This window comes from Centruroides vittatus, unplaced genomic scaffold, assembly GCF_030686945.1.
Source record: "Centruroides vittatus isolate TY-2023 unplaced genomic scaffold, ASM3068694v2 contig_754, whole genome shotgun sequence".
NCBI classification, from domain to species: domain Eukaryota; kingdom Metazoa; phylum Arthropoda; class Arachnida; order Scorpiones; family Buthidae; genus Centruroides; species Centruroides vittatus.
Genome location: NW_027122490.1, coordinates 628,353 through 646,661, shown reverse-complemented (window position 1 = coordinate 646,661; position 18,309 = coordinate 628,353). Strand labels below are relative to the sequence as shown.

General features: G+C 30.9%; 1 protein-coding gene across 3 annotated transcripts in view; it reads right to left on the bottom strand.

The window, feature by feature from the left end:
* Hcf (Host cell factor) overlaps window positions 1–18,309 on the bottom strand; it is a 208,568-nt gene that overhangs the window by 13,701 nt on the left and 176,558 nt on the right. For all 3 annotated transcript variants that reach the window (XM_067277724.1, XM_067277726.1, XM_067277725.1), the window contains 3 exons: window positions 10,694–10,882; window positions 6,202–6,520; window positions 3,338–3,407 (listed from right to left, as the gene is read on the bottom strand). In XM_067277724.1, coding sequence (XP_067133825.1) covers window positions 3,338–3,407; window positions 6,202–6,520; window positions 10,694–10,882 — 578 coding nt within the window. The remainder of the gene's footprint in view (window positions 1–3,337; window positions 3,408–6,201; window positions 6,521–10,693; window positions 10,883–18,309) is intronic.

The following is an 18,309-nucleotide window of genomic DNA, read 5'->3' as shown; positions in this document are numbered from 1 at the left end:
CTTCTGTAATAATCATAAAAAGCATCCTAACTGATTTTTCATTTTTAATTCTAAGATAATGATTTGGAATACTATATGGCAAATTTGTTTACTCATAAATATAAGTTCAGAGGTAGTAAGTTTATATTTGCAACAAAACATTCCAGTTTATTTAAATTAGCCAAATATCTATAAAAAAGATTCAAATTCACAAAATTTCTCCAAGAAGAAAATTTCCAACTTAAATCCTGGAGAGTCAATTTATATGGCAGATGAAAGTCTAAACTGAAATTTTAAGCTAAAAATCTTGAGATTGACATACCCACAGAGCATATTGAATTTTTGATTGAAATTTGCCTTCACATTGGTACTCTAGATAAGGGATTCTTAATTCTTAACCTTTTTAGTTCTATGGATCCCTTTCCCAGTTATGGTCATGGACCCCTTCTTTGAATAATCTTTTGTAATTTTATTTTATCCATTTAAAAACAAACCAGTTATATAGAAATACAGTAGAGCATCGTTTATCCAAATCAATTGGGGACTGGGGTTGTTCAGATAACCGATTTTTTCGGATAACCAATTATGTACAAAAAATATATTAACCTATCCCATCCCATGTTGAAATTTTTCTCCGTTGCGTGTCGCTTCATGTTGAATTTTCATCGATTTTAAGTTTAACGAAAATTTTTATAATAATAATTGAGGCTATTGTATCATTAAAAATTATTTCTTTATTTTGTACAAACAAAATAAATATATTGAAAAATATAAAAACAAAAAATTTATACTTTAGAAGTTAATCTAGTATCAAAAACGTTTGACTCAGCTTGACACGGTCTGACTGGAAAGCTTTCAGTTAACCAACTTTTCGGTTGACCGGTTTTCAGATAAATGATGCTCTATTGTACTGTACATTTCTTAGAATAAAAAACACATGTAGTAATATATATACTTCTTCCTTAACACAATACAAAATTAAGATAATATATGATTTTTACACTTTCAAGCTCATGGACCCCTTGGGGGTCCATGAGCTTGATGGACCCCTTGGGGGTCCTTGAACCCGAGGTTAAGAACCACTGTTCTAGATGATTTTATATTCAAATATTTTTTTTCCATTAATGTAAAGTAACAGTACAGGCCTATATTTAGAACACATTTTTTATCATAATATATATAATAAAAAATTTACCATTGTACACAGCATTTGTCTAATTATTTAATAACAACTCCAGCAAATAAACATAATGAACTCAAAAGTATTTTTGACTCAGCTTAGTGGATCATCTTCAGTTACAGATCATAAAAAATGAAATAGAACACAGTATTCAAATATGCAAGTATAAAAAAAAAAGGTAAAAACAAACAAAACTTGGATGTTAACATTTGAACAAAAATATTCTAAAAGTAAAATTACATAAAGCTAAACAAAGCTACATTTTGTGTAATTATTTCCATGTGGTGGACAATGAGTCTGCATCCTGATAGAATCCTGGATGTGTTAACTATTTGCCTTGTAAATTTCTCAGATTTCCAACTGTTTTAGGCTGTTAACATCATTCATTAGGTCTAGTGATCTCATCACTGTCCCAAATCACTTCTTTGACGAGATCATTAGCGAATGCCAACAGGACTGTGGCATTCGCTAATTTCACCAGCCACTTGTGCTCCTTAATTCTACTAAGGAGGTTCCCCTTGGTTGTGCCATGTATTTCATTTTTGTGTTGAATCAATGGTCCTGTATGTGTCCAGAATAAATGCCAAAAGAACTGGAAGGATTCTGTGGATTTTTCTCATTACATACAAGTTTGAAAACAGTTGGGCTACACTTAAAAGTGAGGGTCAGATTGTTGTGGTTCACAATTGCCTTATGTATTATATGTAAGGCAAGGAAATATCTTAAAGTTATGCACTGTTTTATCATATGATATGCTCACTCTATTTCATGTGTTTCAAAGGCATTAATTGTTTGCTAACTTTCTAGGGTAACAATATTGTAGCGTCACCTTCCTGATGTAATTAAGTTCCCTTAAAGTATCAAGCATATTGGAGCAATGTATAAAAGCCCTCCTTATTGATGACCTGAAGGCAGACAACTTTACATGAGATGGTCAGCAACATGTGTAGGACAAAATTAGGATGATAGGTAGGTTTCCAATATATACTGTTATAAATTTCTTCCCTTTTAAACATGACAGAGATGTCTAAAAAAAGGTGGACTCCCATATAGCTTTCCTGTTTTAACTTAGTTGTACTGTATGGAATATAATTAATTTTCTGAAAAAATGCATTACTCAGGCCATGCAATTTGGTCCTCTTTATGTCCCTTCCTCTAATGTATCTAGAAGCCTCTATACTGAATATCAAGACAATTACCAAGAACATGGATGAAACATGCAAGGAAAATCTACTGGAAAATGGAAGTGAAAGCACATGATACAATAGCCAAATCAAAGGTGCAACATTTTTGGCATACAATATGTAATAGTAAGAATTGATTAAATGGAACAATGTTGTCATTTTGAAAGTTACTAAACCAACTGGCACAACCAAGTGGAACCTCCTTAGTAGAATTAAGGAGCACAAGTGGCTGGTGAAATTAGCGAATGCCACAGTCCTGTTGGCATTCGCTAATGATCTCATCAAAGAAGTGATCTGAGACAGTGCTGAGATCACTAGACCTAATGAATGATGTTAACAGCCTAAAACAGTTGGAAATCTGAGAAATTTACAAAGCAAATAGTTAACACATCCAGGATTCTATCAGGATGCAGACTCATTGTCCACCACATGGAAATCATTACACAAAATGTAGCTTTGTTTAGCTTTATGTAATTTTACTTTTAGAATATTTTTGTTCAAATGTTAACATCCAATTTTTGTTTGTTTTTACTCCCCCCTTTTTTTACACTTGCATATTTGGATATTGTGTTCTTTTTCTCAATTTTTTTTTTTTTTATTTAACTTTAAATTTCGTATGGTCTATTTCACTTTTTATGATCTGCAACTGATGATGATCCACTAAGCTAAATCAAAAACACTTTTGAGTTCATTAAATTTATTTGCTGGAATGATTATAAGGTAGTGGTTTTTTCATAATTATTTCATTAATATATATATATATAAAATGCATTATCTAAAGAAAAACATATCAAACTGAGAGAGTAGCACATCTCTCATATTTTGGAATATTTTATTAATTGTATTTATTCTGCATCATATGATTTATGTTTTATAAAAATATTTAGTCCATTTATATTTTCATTACATCATCTTTTTTATATCAAATATAAATATCATAGTATTGTTTTATTATATCGTAAAATAATGTACAGATATATAAACTAGTACATACGTATCTGAGCCAGGCCTTTTCATACTGGAACTTCCAGAGGAGTTCCGACTCGCAGATGGATTTGTTCCATCTAAAAAAATTGATATTTTTAGTGTGTATAAGATTTAAATTTTTTAACACTAGTTCAATTCAAACCTAGAATTATTAAAATTTTATGATAACTAATGAATAGCTAAAATAATTGCTATATTTTTTCACATGTCAACAGATTAGAAATTGTACAGTTTTATCAACAGCTAAATCAATAATATAAATGTTATTGAAACTATAAAATATAAAAAAGATATTACTATTAATTAATAAGGAGCAACAATGCATTCATATTTAACATACATGAGTAAGTTATATTTGTAAAATTGTAAACAAAGATTAAGATATTCAATTCAATTATTATTAAAGGAATTTATTAGTGAAAGAATCAAATTTAATTCAATTATTTTCAATATTTTCAGACCTATGTAATACCTTTTATTTTCTTAAATATATATAAAAAAATATAATCCAATTAATTTCTAAAAAATTTATAGTAACTTACGCACAAAATTATGATACTCTATTTTTAAAATAGAAAACCTATAGTTTTATTACATAAACACAATTCATACACATATATTATTATTTCTGATTCTCTCTTTGCAACAGCATGTGAAAAGATAAAATGAGATTTTTGAGTTTTGATTTCAAAATAATGTGGCCAGAGCAGTTGAAAACATATTTTGGGCACTGTTTTATTGAAAGTGCACAATGTGCTAAAGACCTGTTCAGAATGCAATAAGTGATGAGCTACTTTATCCCATTAAGATACATTGCAGACTGTTTTAATACTTGTTATCTTCTAAAATTTATGTAATAGAATGACTTATGGTAAGAAATGCAAAGTGATTATATTAAACACCAAACTGGACATCATTAAACAATTTGATAATGGTAAAAACAAGGCCAGTTAAAAAGGGCTCTGGTCTTAATGAATTAACTGTGCATGTTTTTATATCAAAATCTAAGAAATACAAAATATAAACATCTCTAAGCTCGATAGTTATATTAATATAAAATGCAAGGTGAGGTGGCATCAACTTCTTTTAATATGCAATGCATTAAAAACAGAATTTTGTCTGATGATGGAAAATCTGTTAGTGTGGTGTGGCTTAAATATTGTAATCAGAAACATACAAATAATTTAATAATTAAAGCATACAGCTGTTTTCATCCCAAAAAGCAAAATCCAATGTAAATACAATATTTTCAGTTAGCAACAGATGCTCCAGAAATTTTAGGCCCATACAAGCATGCACAAATGTAAAATTGATGGCAGAAACCACAAGCGCAGACAAGAATTAAATTGTGAATAAAGAATTAAACAAATTACAAGTGCAGTCAAATTTCCTGCACTTGTAATTTTTGTTTGTAATTGTTTAATTTTTAATGCTGATGAAACCAGTCTTTACTGGGGGGAAAATACCTTTTAGAACTTTTCTGGAAAAAAAATGAGAGTTTACAATTGGGTTTCAAAGCCTCAAAAGATAGATTGATTCTTTTATTGGGAGGAAACTTGAAACATGATTTAAAACTGAAACCCTAGTTGATTTTCCACTTGCAAAATTTAAGGGCTTTAAAAAAATTTACAACAAATCATCACTTCCTATAATTTAGAATCAAATGAAAAGATATGAGTCACAACAGCATTATTCAAAAACTATTATCCAGCAGTGGAAAATTACTGTAAGCAGAATTATCTGAAATTTAAAATCTCATTCATCAAAAATGCACCCAGCCATCTTATATCATTTACTGAACTATGCAAAATTGTAAATGTTGCTTTCTTACTTGTGAACTCTGTCTTTCTCCAGATGATGGGTCAGGATATAATTTTGACATTCAAGGCATATCTATAGAAAACTTTTGAGCAAGTAGTTCAAGCTACAGCAGATGATAATTCCATTTCATTGCATTTATTTTGAAAAATTTAAATATTAAATAAGCTGTGGAAAATATTTACAAGTCTTGGCAAGAAGTTAAGAACAGCAAAACAACGGTTGATGGAAAAATCTCCCTCAAAGCACAAATGAGTCCAGTGACTTTAATAATAACATCAATTTGACCCTCAAAGAAATAAGCATGATTGGACAGGATTTTGGTTAGGAGAAGTTGATTCAGGGAATGCTTTGATTTGAATTCACAGTCACTCACTGATAAAAAGCTCATGAAGCTGGATCAGTAGCAGGCCAAGTTTGAGGAAGAAACAGCTGCAACTGAGGAAGAGCAAAATGTCGCCAAAGAAATCTCTTTTTAGGAACTTGGAAAAATACTAAGAAACTTCAAAACTTTAAAACAGCATGTTATGGATATGGACCTCAATTTCAAATGAAGCATGATAATTTGTCAAATATTTGAAAATGGAATCAATTTTTACAAAAAATGTACAAAGAGAAAAGAAGGCAATAACTGTGTAGGTGATGCTTGATAAATATTTTGCTTACTTTCTAAAATTTTATATTTCATGTTTTTCTTTACTTGGGTTACTTTTATAAATCTTTATAATCAATTTTTGATGTTATTTTTCATGATTTGTTTCATTTTTGTTTGAAACTACAGTACTTTGTCAAGTGTTTAATTAATTTTTCAATAAACTTTTTTAAAATTTGACAAATGGCTTAGGATAAATGACAAGTTTTCAGCAGCAATTTCAGAAGTGTGAGGTATGTGATTAGAAATTTTCTGTAGAGTATATGCCAATGCAACTTATATGCTGTTGCAGATAATTTGCAAGAAATTGTGGAAAATATAAAATATCAGACATATTGGGATATAACACAACACAATATTGCATAAATACTAATTTAACAGATACAAATCTAAAAACTCACCTTGTAACCACCTAACTTGGGTTGCTGGACCATAGCCTTTTTCATTTCTTGCAGCTATCCGGAAAATGATTGCAGGTTTGGTTGTTGTGTCAATATGGGCTGATGCTAAGTTGTTATTACTAACTGTGCATGATGGATTAGGACCACAATAAACACGAACAAATGCCAACTGAGAAGGATTTGACATGACAGTTGTTTTTGTGCCATCTCCCTGATTAGCTGTGGTGGCAGATCGTACAGCTAAGTATACAGAATATTCCATTATTTCTCCTGATGTCGTTTGAGGTGCTTCCCAAGATAAATGGGCACCATCATTTCCCTAAAATTAAATTTTAATGATTTCATTAGAAAAAATAAAATTTGAGATGCTATATGTAAATATTTTTTCATTAAAGTGTTTTACATAAAAATGTAATTTTATCTGTTTTAAAACTGATTCCTAAATTTAAAATATTCCAATTATCAAAACTTTAATATTGTTTTAGAAGATTTATTGTTTGTTATTAATACAATTAATAACAAACAACAAATCTAAAACATTCTGATTTCATTGTATACAATTGATTATATATAATAATAATAATAATGTGTTTTTTAAAAAATCCTAATTTAAATAATTTTATATTTTTTTATTTAAAAACTTTAGTGAGTATTTTTAATAATAAAGGAAATATTACAAGCAGCATTTATTGTGGAATAAAAAATTCCATAATGAAAAAAAATGTAACTTTTTCTTCTGAGAACCCAAAGACCCTCATTAACATATTCACAAACCCTTGGGTCTAAAAACCACAGGTTGAGAAACACTGCATTACTTGAATTATCTCAGATGCCTGGGTACAAAAATTTCTATTGTTCAGCACTAGTTAAAATTTTAAAAAATTGGAGTATGTAGAGGTACACTGTCAAAATTCTAAAATTATGCATAAGAAACAAATCAACATTAAATTCTCTTCAACTTGGTAACATGTTATCTAAACACCTAATCTGCTTAAAGAAGCAATGGTAATGATGCCATGATGCATACACAAGTATATATTGTAAATGGTGTAAGTATTTTAAAGGAACGAGGTAATGAATCAACAGTGGATGATCTTCATCTAGATTACCAGCTTCAGCAAGAAATGAAATGATTTTCTGAGACTGTAGACAATCAACAGATAATCTAGCATTTTGGGAATTTTATAAAACTGTATATATCATTCTTCATAATTATTTGAAAATGCATCTGGTCTGTTCTCACACTTTTCAAGGAAATTAATGGATAAGCAACATGCATTCATCAGCACATAAATGACTGACATAGTTGATATAGATGTGGGTCCTACACAAAGTGATTATTGGCAATGAAACCTGGTATCTTTCTGTATTATTCACAGAGCAGATGCACTTCATTTACATGGAAATCAAGTCTCTTCACAAAGACAGAAAAAATTTCATCTTGACAGATCCAAGGAGAAGGCAATGGCTTGTGGCTTTTTTTGATATGAAAAACATTGTGCATTATGAGTTTGTTCCTGACAGTAGACCCAGTAACAAGGAATCCTATATTGACTTTCTTGATCACCTCTCTAATGAATTAAGATAAAAATGGCCTCATGGCTGGCAAGCAAAAATGGGTTAACCACCACAATAACCAGTATCAGATTATGTTCCTTTGAGGTGCTAAACACAATTCTGTAAGGCCCTGTATGTAAAAGTTTTTTTTCTTAAATATTAAAAAGAAAAAAAATCCTTAAATAATAAAGTTGTTTTTATTTATAATTATTTCTTTAATTTGTCTAGTCAGTAATTATTACATCTTACCATGTTACCTTTCATGCTTTTAAATCTGTAAATAGATTGATATAGTTAATGTGTTAAATTATGATAGCATAATTTTCTATAAACATTATAGATTAAATCATCTAAATGAATCTGCCCTAAACTATTTCTTACATATTTTTTTAAATTCTTTTTAAGACCAAAAGAGGGGAAACATTACCAATAAGCAATGCTAGTGGTCAGTCAAAAAATGTTTTGTCTTTATATTAAGAAATGTACTTTGCAAACCATCTATTATTGTTTTTTACATTTGAAAAGAACATGATACACCTTCCACTTCAATAAATTTTATAAAATGAAAAACCTCACTTTCAAAATATTCACTGTCTATAACTTTTTGATAATATCTTAATGTAAGTATTTATATCTTCTTGAACAATGTTGTTATCACAAAGTATTTGAAAATTAACTTCATTGTAAATAATATTTATATTTGTAATTTTTGCAATAATTACATCACATATTACATAAATAATAAAAGATTCACTTGGAAAAAAGGAGTTTCATTATTTGAATTTATTATTTTTCAATTTTATTTGAAAAAAAGTTTACCTTTTCATTATCTTCAAATCTGCCTCCTATTTCCATTACATATTATGACAGTGATTTTAATAAATTTGATCCTTGAAGAACATTAGATCTGATATCTTGTAATTACCTGCTGGTGATTCATTCTTTGTAACAATTTATCCCACAAAACTACTAACAAAGCAATTTCCTATTCATTTTTTTTGTCAATTTTTTAGCTTAAAGTTTTCTTAATGGCTTTTATTCTGATTTAAATTAATTTCCATAAGCATATTTTTATTATTAGCATAATTAAATCATAATGTCAAAACTGCATCCACCATTCTTTATCCTCCTGGTATAACTAAGTTTTTTTTTTTTTTTAATTTTTCTTGCTGTTATTTTGTACAGAGTTCATTACACTAATACAGAGCAAAAGATCAAGATTCTGCTGCACATATTCCAATTCAATTCCGAGAATATCTCACATGCTATATAAGTTGCTCTTTTCAAATAATTTTTTATTCTAGCTTGTCAGTCCAAATATTTGCAGTATTATAATATAATTGTCTTGGGCACATTTTAATATGAAGTGATAAATTTTTTAATTTGTTAATACAACGTTCTGTAAATTAGCAGAGATAATTTTGTTTGATTTTTTTTATCAAAATTGAAAAAAGCTCTTTTATTATTAACATACCTCAAAATAAAAGTTAGTTAATCACAATGTGTAATATCCAAAGTTAAATCAACAATTATAGAATAGAAACTAACATTTATAGTAAAATTTCTACATTTTGCTGGGTTTGGTGTTAGTGAGCATTATTTTTGAATATTTAACCAGTTGTTTAAGGATTATTTTTAATTATAGAATAGTATAAAGGTTCGTTGACTTTTGAAATGATGGGTGATAAGTAAAAACTTACAAAATTTATAAATTCATTACAAGTTGTATGAGATAGATAATTTACTTTATTTCAACTTCTGGAAGTTCCATTTTTTTCCCATATGGTTTTTTAAAAAACTATCAAATACAGATAGATATTTTAAAATATTTCTCTTTCTAACAGAATCAATATTTTCTTTGTGCCTTGAAATGCTAATCCTACATTAGTTGAAAATTTGACCGTTTCAATAATCCTTTTTAAGACTTTCTGCCAATAATTCATTCTGAATCTATTTGACCAACCAACTATGTATCCATATATCCTGTAATAGTTGATAGTTGCTTTAAAGTTAACTTTGAGGTAATGCAGTCTTTAAAAGATTTCAATATACATGATCAATTTTTATAGTCATTCAATTCAGTACTTAATGTAGTTTGTAATTTTGAAAAACATTTGCATGGATAACTATACACACACACACACTTGCTTGTATCAGAAAATATCCATTTTCAATTTACTTTATAGCAATAAAAATTTGTTTCTGAAAAATTCTATGATAAACTCTATTTCTGTCTATTGCATATCAGGAATTGCATACATGATGCAGGTTTGGCTCCTTTTTTTACTATTTTCTACTTTATTAAAAAATCTTCAACAGAAAAAAAATTACAATTTCTTTTAGCTTTGTTTTGTTTAACTATTCTGATATACTACTCCACACTAACAACAGATACAGTCTCCTCCTCATTTTGTTTGATTTAAAAAATCTTTTAGAATTTGTTTTTCTTAATAAATTTATTTTTATTTAACTTTATTTGGTAAATTAATTCAAAATACTGTATTATATTTTAGAGATTTCAATTGCCTCTTAAGCCTTAATTATACAACTTTGACCTTGATTCTGAAAATCGTTAATACAAATTTTCAATAAAGTAAACTAACTGCTGTCACACTAGTGATACATATTAATGCAAGTTGACTGTATTACCATGTTAATAAATATTTTAAAATTCTATTGTAACAACTAAATTTATTAAAATAAATAATATTATTATTTATTAAGTTAATACTTTAATATATTAGTTTTTATTGAAAAAATTTACACATAATAGTGCAAGAATTTGATTTAATTTTAAACTGATTCTATTGACTTAAAATTATTAGGTATTAATATTTTTACAAAGTATGCAAGTCTCATAATACTTTAGTTTTTTATTATTACTGATAACTAAATACTAATGTGAAATTGAAAATTAACAAAAAATTGACTATACTTTGCTAATTTTAATGGCTGATGGTGCACCAGGATAACCAGGAAGGCAAGTTTTAAATGCTGACACTTCACTCCAAGGACCTCTTCCACAAGCATTAATGGCAGCAACTCTGAATTTATAAGCTGTACCTGGAAGCAATTCTTGTTTTTTCAACATTGAGTGATCAGGAACTGACACAACATCAATATCCTAAAAATATCATCAATTTATAATGAAGCCAATTTACAAAACAAAAGTTTTATAAAGCTAGATTTAAAATTAATTATATTCTTCACAATTTTTTATTATACTTATAAAAATAAAAATTGATAGTTACATATAATTGTTATTATAAAACTGTAAGACACACACACCTTCATGCTGAGAACTTTAACTTTAAATTTAATCATAAAAAACAAACGTTTTTGGCCACTCCACTGGCCATCATCAGGTTAACTATATTCTAATACTATTTCGAACAACCCGTTCAAATTGAAATAGATTACAATAGAACTCACGCGCTCAACTACGTAAACCAAAAGTAATATAAATAACATAAAAAAATAAAATAAAATAAAACATGTCAATGGTACATGTAAACTTCAACTTCAAGGAAGACATAATCTTGTACAGAAGATATGTGGATGATGTGCTTGTCATATGGAAGAACCACGCAAGGATACACCAATTCTTAAATGCCATGAATTCCAACGATCATGGCCTACGGCTAAACTTGGAGCAACTTAGTAGCGACGAATTACATTTTTTGGACATTGGTATTGCATTTAAGAACGGATCAATAAGCACGAAAGTTTATATAAAGCCTACACACGACCCGCTATATATACCGTCAACATCCAATGATCCTATTACGTATAAACTCTCAGCGTTTAGAGCGTTAATTGGAAGAGCGTTTCAATATTGCTCTAACATAATGGATACGATGCGGGAACTGGAGAGAATCAGGCAAGTGGCCAAGATGCTGGGATTTGGTCCAAGAATGGTTGAACATTTGACTGTCGCGTACAAGAATCCTAAGAAAAACAAGAAAAAACGAGATCTTACAAACGGTATCACGAAATTCACGTATAATAAGCGTCTATCCTCTGTTATGGAGTGTATTGCGAGCCACAGGAACAGCAATATTGTGTACAAAAAGGCTCCCTCGATATATAAATTACTAAGAAACGACAAGGAAAAAATTAAACGGAGTGAGCAGTTGGGGGTGTACTCGATACCGTACAGCTGCGACCAACTAGTGATAGAGAAAGAATACATCGGGGTTACGACGAGAAGCCTAAGTAAAAGACTTAAGGAACACAGATATGATGTGACGAAAAGTAAATGCACAACAACGTTAGCAAAAATGGTGCAGACGGAGGGATCCGTTGTTAAATGGGAAGAAGCCAAAATCATAACACCTGTCCATTCGCCGACACTTGCAGCGACAACCGAAAAATGTGAAATTTATAAGTCCAGCTTAACCAAAAAATGCTTAAATTACAAGGATGCGACCATTTTACCATCAGCTTGGAAGTTTCTAATTAAAAAAGTCACAAGAACACATTAACTAGGCGCAAAAGATTGCCTATAGATATATATTGGGACCTTGAATAAATTCTCGCTGTTTTACAGCAGGGGGCGTTACTAGAACTGTGTGCGTGTATTTTTAGATGGTGACGCATCTGTAAGGAAGTACAATAAGCGACCTTGAAAATCAGTATATGTCATTTCGCCGAAGTGTTAACAACTTTTTTTCTCGTGGTGTTAAAAATGTCACATTTTGTGCCAAAAAAAGAGTATTTGCAGGGAATTTTATTGCACTATTTTATTCAAAAAAAATCTGCAGCTGAAGCATACAGAATTCTTGTTGAGACTTACGGTGACCATGCTCTGTCGGAAACAACATGCAGAGATTGGTTTAGACGCTTCAAAAATAATGATTTTGACATTGAAGATAAAAAACGTTCTGGCGCACCGAAAAAGTTTGAAGACGAGGAATTGGAGGCATTACTTCATGAAGACTCATGTCAAACGCTAGCTGAACTTGCAGAATCATTAGGAGTTGATCATACAACAGTTTCAAAACGTTTGAAAGGATTAGGAATGATTCAAAAGCAAGGACATTGGGTGCCGTACGAGTTGAAGCCGAGAGACGTCGAACGGTGTCTTTTCACATGTGAACAGCTGCTTCAACGGCAGAAAAGGAAAGGTTTTCTGCATCGTATCGTGACTGGGGATGAAAAGTGGATTCACTACGATAATCCTAAGCGTAGAAAATCATGGGGTAAGCCTAGCCATGCATCAACATCATCGGCAAAGCCGAATATCCATGGCTCAAAGCTTCTGCTCTGCATTTGGTGGGATCAGCTAGGTGTAGTTTATTATGAGCTGCTCAAACCAAATGAAACCATCACAGGAGATCGCTATCGACTACAATTGATGTGTTTGAGCCAAGCATTAAAAGAAAAATGGCCATTGTACGAGCAGAGACATGACAAAGTGATTTTGCAACATGACAATGCTCGGCCATACGTTGCACAACCGGTGAAAACCTACTTGGAAACACTTAAATGGGAAGTCCTACCCCACCCGCCGTATTCACCAGACATTGCCCTTTCCGATTATCACTTGTTCCAATCGATGACACATGGCCTGGCTGAGCAGCATTTCCATTCTTATGAAGATGCCAAAAATTGGGTTGATTCTTGGATAGCCTCAAAAGACGTATCATTTTTCCGACGTGGAATTCAAATGCTGCCAGAACGATGGGAGAAAGTAGTGGCTAGTGATGGACAATACTTTCAGTAACATGTTTTGTATGACATTTTTTAAATAAAGCATTAATTTTTACGAAAAAACAGCGAGAACTTATTCAAGGTCCCAATAGATATTGCTATGTTTACATGTACCATTGACATGTTTTATTTTATTTTATTTTATTTATTTTTCTATGTTATTTATATTACTTTTGGTTTACGTAGTTGAGCGTTTGAGTTCTATTGTAATCTATTTCAATTTGAACGGCTTGTTCGAAATAGTATTAGAATATAGTTAACCCGATGATGGCCAGTGGAGTGGCCGAAAACGTTTGTTTTTTATAATTAAATTTAAAGTTAAAGTTCTCAGCATGAAGGTGTGTGTGTCTTACAGTGAAATTGAGTCTGAGTGAGATTAGGAGAAGTATTATAAAACTATTATGCTATGAAGGTCACTCAAAGTTTTGCCCCATATTCCTTATTTAGGCTGCACGTGATTAGAAAAAGCCACAATTTGGCACCTAAATATTCATATGTTTTATTTACAAGCTCTGTTTTCATATATAGTTTCTACTATCTGAAAATAAAGATCTTTATTCTTTGTTGGAAAAGATTCTGTGGGTATATTAGAGTCATATCTTCAACTCTTTCATAACCTCATCATAAACTTTTGTTCATGTATAACATTCTTCACTGTACCAGAGATGAAAGTCTGATGGAGCCAAAACCAAACTGTATGATGGATGGGACAACACGATCCAACCCAATTTTGTGAGGGCATCTCTTGTTTGAAAACTGGTGTGTGGTCTGACATCATCTTAAAATAGAACACAGTTGAATAATTCATTTCATGTACACCTCTGGAGTCTTTGCAGCATAGCCACAAATGTCTTAGAATTTACTGTTGTTCTATTCTCCATAGTTTCAAAACAAAATTACCTTTCTTTATGCTCCTAGTTTCCCATCACTTTCCCTACTGGGAAACTATTCTCAATTTTATTGCATAGGGAAGACATATGATGCTGCTTCACAGATTGACATTTCCTTTCTGGCTCAAATTAATGAGGCCACATCTCTTCTTTAGTTACAATTCTCAATAGGAAAATATCTCTATCTGTCTCATAATGAGCCAGAAACTTAGCAGCAATGTTCTTTCTCTGAATCTTGGCTTCTAGTGTCAGTTGTCATAGAAAAATTGAATAGATTTTTATATCCAAATCACTGAATTATCCTGTTCACAATTCCTTTACTGTTTTCAATCTGCTGTAAGTTAAAAACTGATCACATCCAAGCCATATGGAAAATTTTAATGTACCTTAATTATCCAGAGGCATAAAAATTCAAATCTAGCATAACAAATTTCACTTTTTCCGATCCTTTGTGGCCAAAATAAAAATCGTGAGTTTAATCTTGCTAAAAATTAATAATCACAATGATTAAAATGAAAATTAATATAATATTAATAAAACTAAGTCATGAGTCAATAAAAGTTAATATTTGATTCTATGATTATGATGAAGATCCAGTATTTTCTGGATGATATATTATATCTGTAAAAATCAGGATTTAGAAACCAAAGGGAAACCAAATTCATTGAAATGATCATGTCATTTATTCGAATGATAATTTTTTGTAAAAATAAAATACATTGTTATTTATCAAATAAATAAGACAAGAATACTCAGCAGTTTATGACTAAGAAGTGAAATAATACTGAAAAGATTAAGAATATAAAAACTAAAAATGATTAAAGCATTTGTTTCTTCGTTATAAATTAAATTTGTAGAAATAGATAAATAAAATTTAAATAGATAAATTAGAATAGAAATAGATCAGTTAAATTTGGTACCACCAGACTACTGGTTGTTCCCAACATTAAAAGCAATGTTAAAAGATCTTTTTTGGGTTAATGTCAAAGTTCAAGTTCCTGTATAGCAGCGGTTCCCAACCAGTGGTCCGCAAGAGCTAAAATATGGTCCGTGAAAGATTTAAAACTTTTATTCATTTTAAATTATTATTCCCATATTCATACAAACTGAATTTAATTTTTACTAAAAATGTTATGTTTTCTATTATAATAGTACTGTTAAAGTATGTTACTAGAGTTTAACGATTACTTATGTTAAAAGTTTTCATTAAAGTCTATTTTTAGATTGACACAGTTTATTTTTCTTAAACCTTGTGGTCCCTGCTAACAACAATGAAATCAAAGTGGTCCCTGGTCAAAAAAAGGTTGGGAATCGCTGCTGTATAGGAATGGCTCAAAAAAATACCAAAAAGCTTTTACATACATAAAATGTAATAATGGATTAAACATTTCTAAAATGTTACTTTGAATTGTAATTATGCTGCAAAATGAATATGTATAATTAAAATAAAATTTTTTTTATTACTTTTTAAAAACTGGTTGTATTATTCTACATCTCAAACAAATTTTATAAAGTTAAAAATTTTATTTTTCAATTAATCCGGAAAGGTAGTGCGAAAGAATTAGAGAGAGGAGATGAGTTATTGAATCTGATGCAGGGTGAACAAGAACAAATTGTAGAAACCCCTTCTATAACTAAAAGTGGGATAGTGAGAGATTCAAACATTCAAGATTACTTTGCAGTGGCAGCGGAAGAGGATGAATGTGAAACGGAAGAGACCCAATATACTTTAAAAGGAATATACGAGTTAATTCAGGAAAAGTTTATGCAGTTAAATTCAGATTTAAGTACGATAAAAGTAGAAGTAACCTCACTAAAAGTAGAAGTAACCTCACTAAAGGAAGAGAATAGAACTGAAAGAGGAATTGGATAAAGCCTTCCAGAGAGTGACCGACCTCGACCAGATAGTTAAGTCTGGTAAACAACTGCAAGGTAAGCTGGAGTTTCAAATTGATTCTTTGAGAAACGAGAAAGTAAAGAATAATATTATAGTCCTGAACTTCCCGTTTAAGACAAACGATCTCACGGATGAAATTAATTATTATATTAAGAACGAACTAGAATTACCTGGCTGTTTGCCTGATAGTTTGGTCAGAGTGTCAGGCGGGGATGATAAATCTATTGTGAAAATTATATTAAGTTCTATCTATGAGAGAAACTCGATTTTGCGAGAGTTCTGGAAAAAGAGGTCAAAATTGTCAGGTACAGGAAAGGGAAAGCTTCTATTTATAGCAGATCTATGTAAGAGATCCAGGATCAGAAGGAAAAAATTAACTTCAATGATAAGTCAAGAAAAAGCAAAGGGACATAAAATAAAGGTTAGAGACGATTACTTCATAAAAGATGGTAATATCTTTACGCATGATTTAAATTCGGAAGAAATAATACAGATTATTTTTATGAGTCGCCAGACTGTTGATAGAGAGAGGCGTGAGCAGGAGAGGTTGGAATCTGATGTTAAAAAACTGACTAATATTAAGGAAAATTGTAATCTCCACCAGGAGAGTTCATTAAACTTGTTACCTCTAGACCAAGTCGAGGAGAATATTCAGGCTATCCTAAATAAAATTAGCATAAGCTTTTGGAATATCCAAGGTCTATTTAAAAAAATCTATAAAGACCCTGTTAAACAGTTTTTACAATCGCATGAAGTAATGGGATTCACAGAGACTTGGATACCAGATATAAATAAGATAGGGAAGAGACCCCTAGAAGATAAGTTTTGGATTCTATATAGTAATGCTCAAAAGCCACAAAAATTTGGTCGACCAGCTGGGGGCTTGTTACTATTAATTAAGAAATCGTTTGGTCAACTAGTGCAAACACATATTACTTCCAGTTTTATATTCGCCTTGGTGGAATTAAACCAGAGGCTACAATTGTTGTGGGGAGAAGCGAGATTGGGAATCGTTCTAGTATATATATCCCCATCGTCAGCTGCTCTAGGGCATATTGAAGAGATACAAGAAAAAAATCAACCAATGGTTAATATATTCCGACCTTTCGGTGTTAGATGGAGATTTCAATGGACGTATAGGCGACAAACTGGATACGATATATAAAGGAAAAAGTTTGAGAATTGATAATGCGAGGATATCGAAGGATAGAGTGTCGAACAATAATGGAGAAGTACTGTTAAATTTTACACGTGAAAATAATTTCTTTATGCTAAATGGGAGATTTACCGGAGATATTCCAGCGGAATATACGTTTATAAGCCACACTGGCAAGTCAGTCATAGATTATATCATTTGTTCAGAGGAGATGCTTAGTAAGTGTATAAAGTTGTCGATTCTTGACCTTGATCACTCAGACCATTTTCCAGTACAGTTGTTGTTGTCCGAAGATAGTCCAAGAGTGGAGTTCTGCCAGAACAAACTACAGAAACATAAAGAGGCGGGATCGTTGGGAAGTAGAAGGTTTGATAAACAGAAATTGTCACAAGATTTGCCAAAAAAGTTTGAGGAGATATTAGTCCAAGAATCACTCCACAGACCGATTGATAATTATGAGAATCTAATTGCGATAATAGATGCGTGTCGTGTAAAGTATAGGCAGGGATGTGAACCACGGAGATTTAAACAGATTTGATATGACAATAGATGTTACTACTACAAGATACGGAAGCAAAAGAGTTTAGCTCAGTTTAGGAAAACAAATCAAGAAGCAGCCTGGAAGAAATATGTACAGAACAAAAGATGGTACAGGAATTTTGTGAAGGCAAAAAAGAAAAGATATTTATCCGAACTTAACGATAGGCTGATAGAAGCTAAGGACTCGAAAGTATTCTGGGATATCATAAATGATTTTCGTCGACCCATGGGTTATTTACGAGAGCCAAGTTGTGTACCGTACACTAGTTGGCTACAGTATCTTGAAGGGTTCTCAGCCGATTATCGTAATAAAATGGATCAAGTTTATGAGGAAGAATCTTATACTGAGGTAAAAA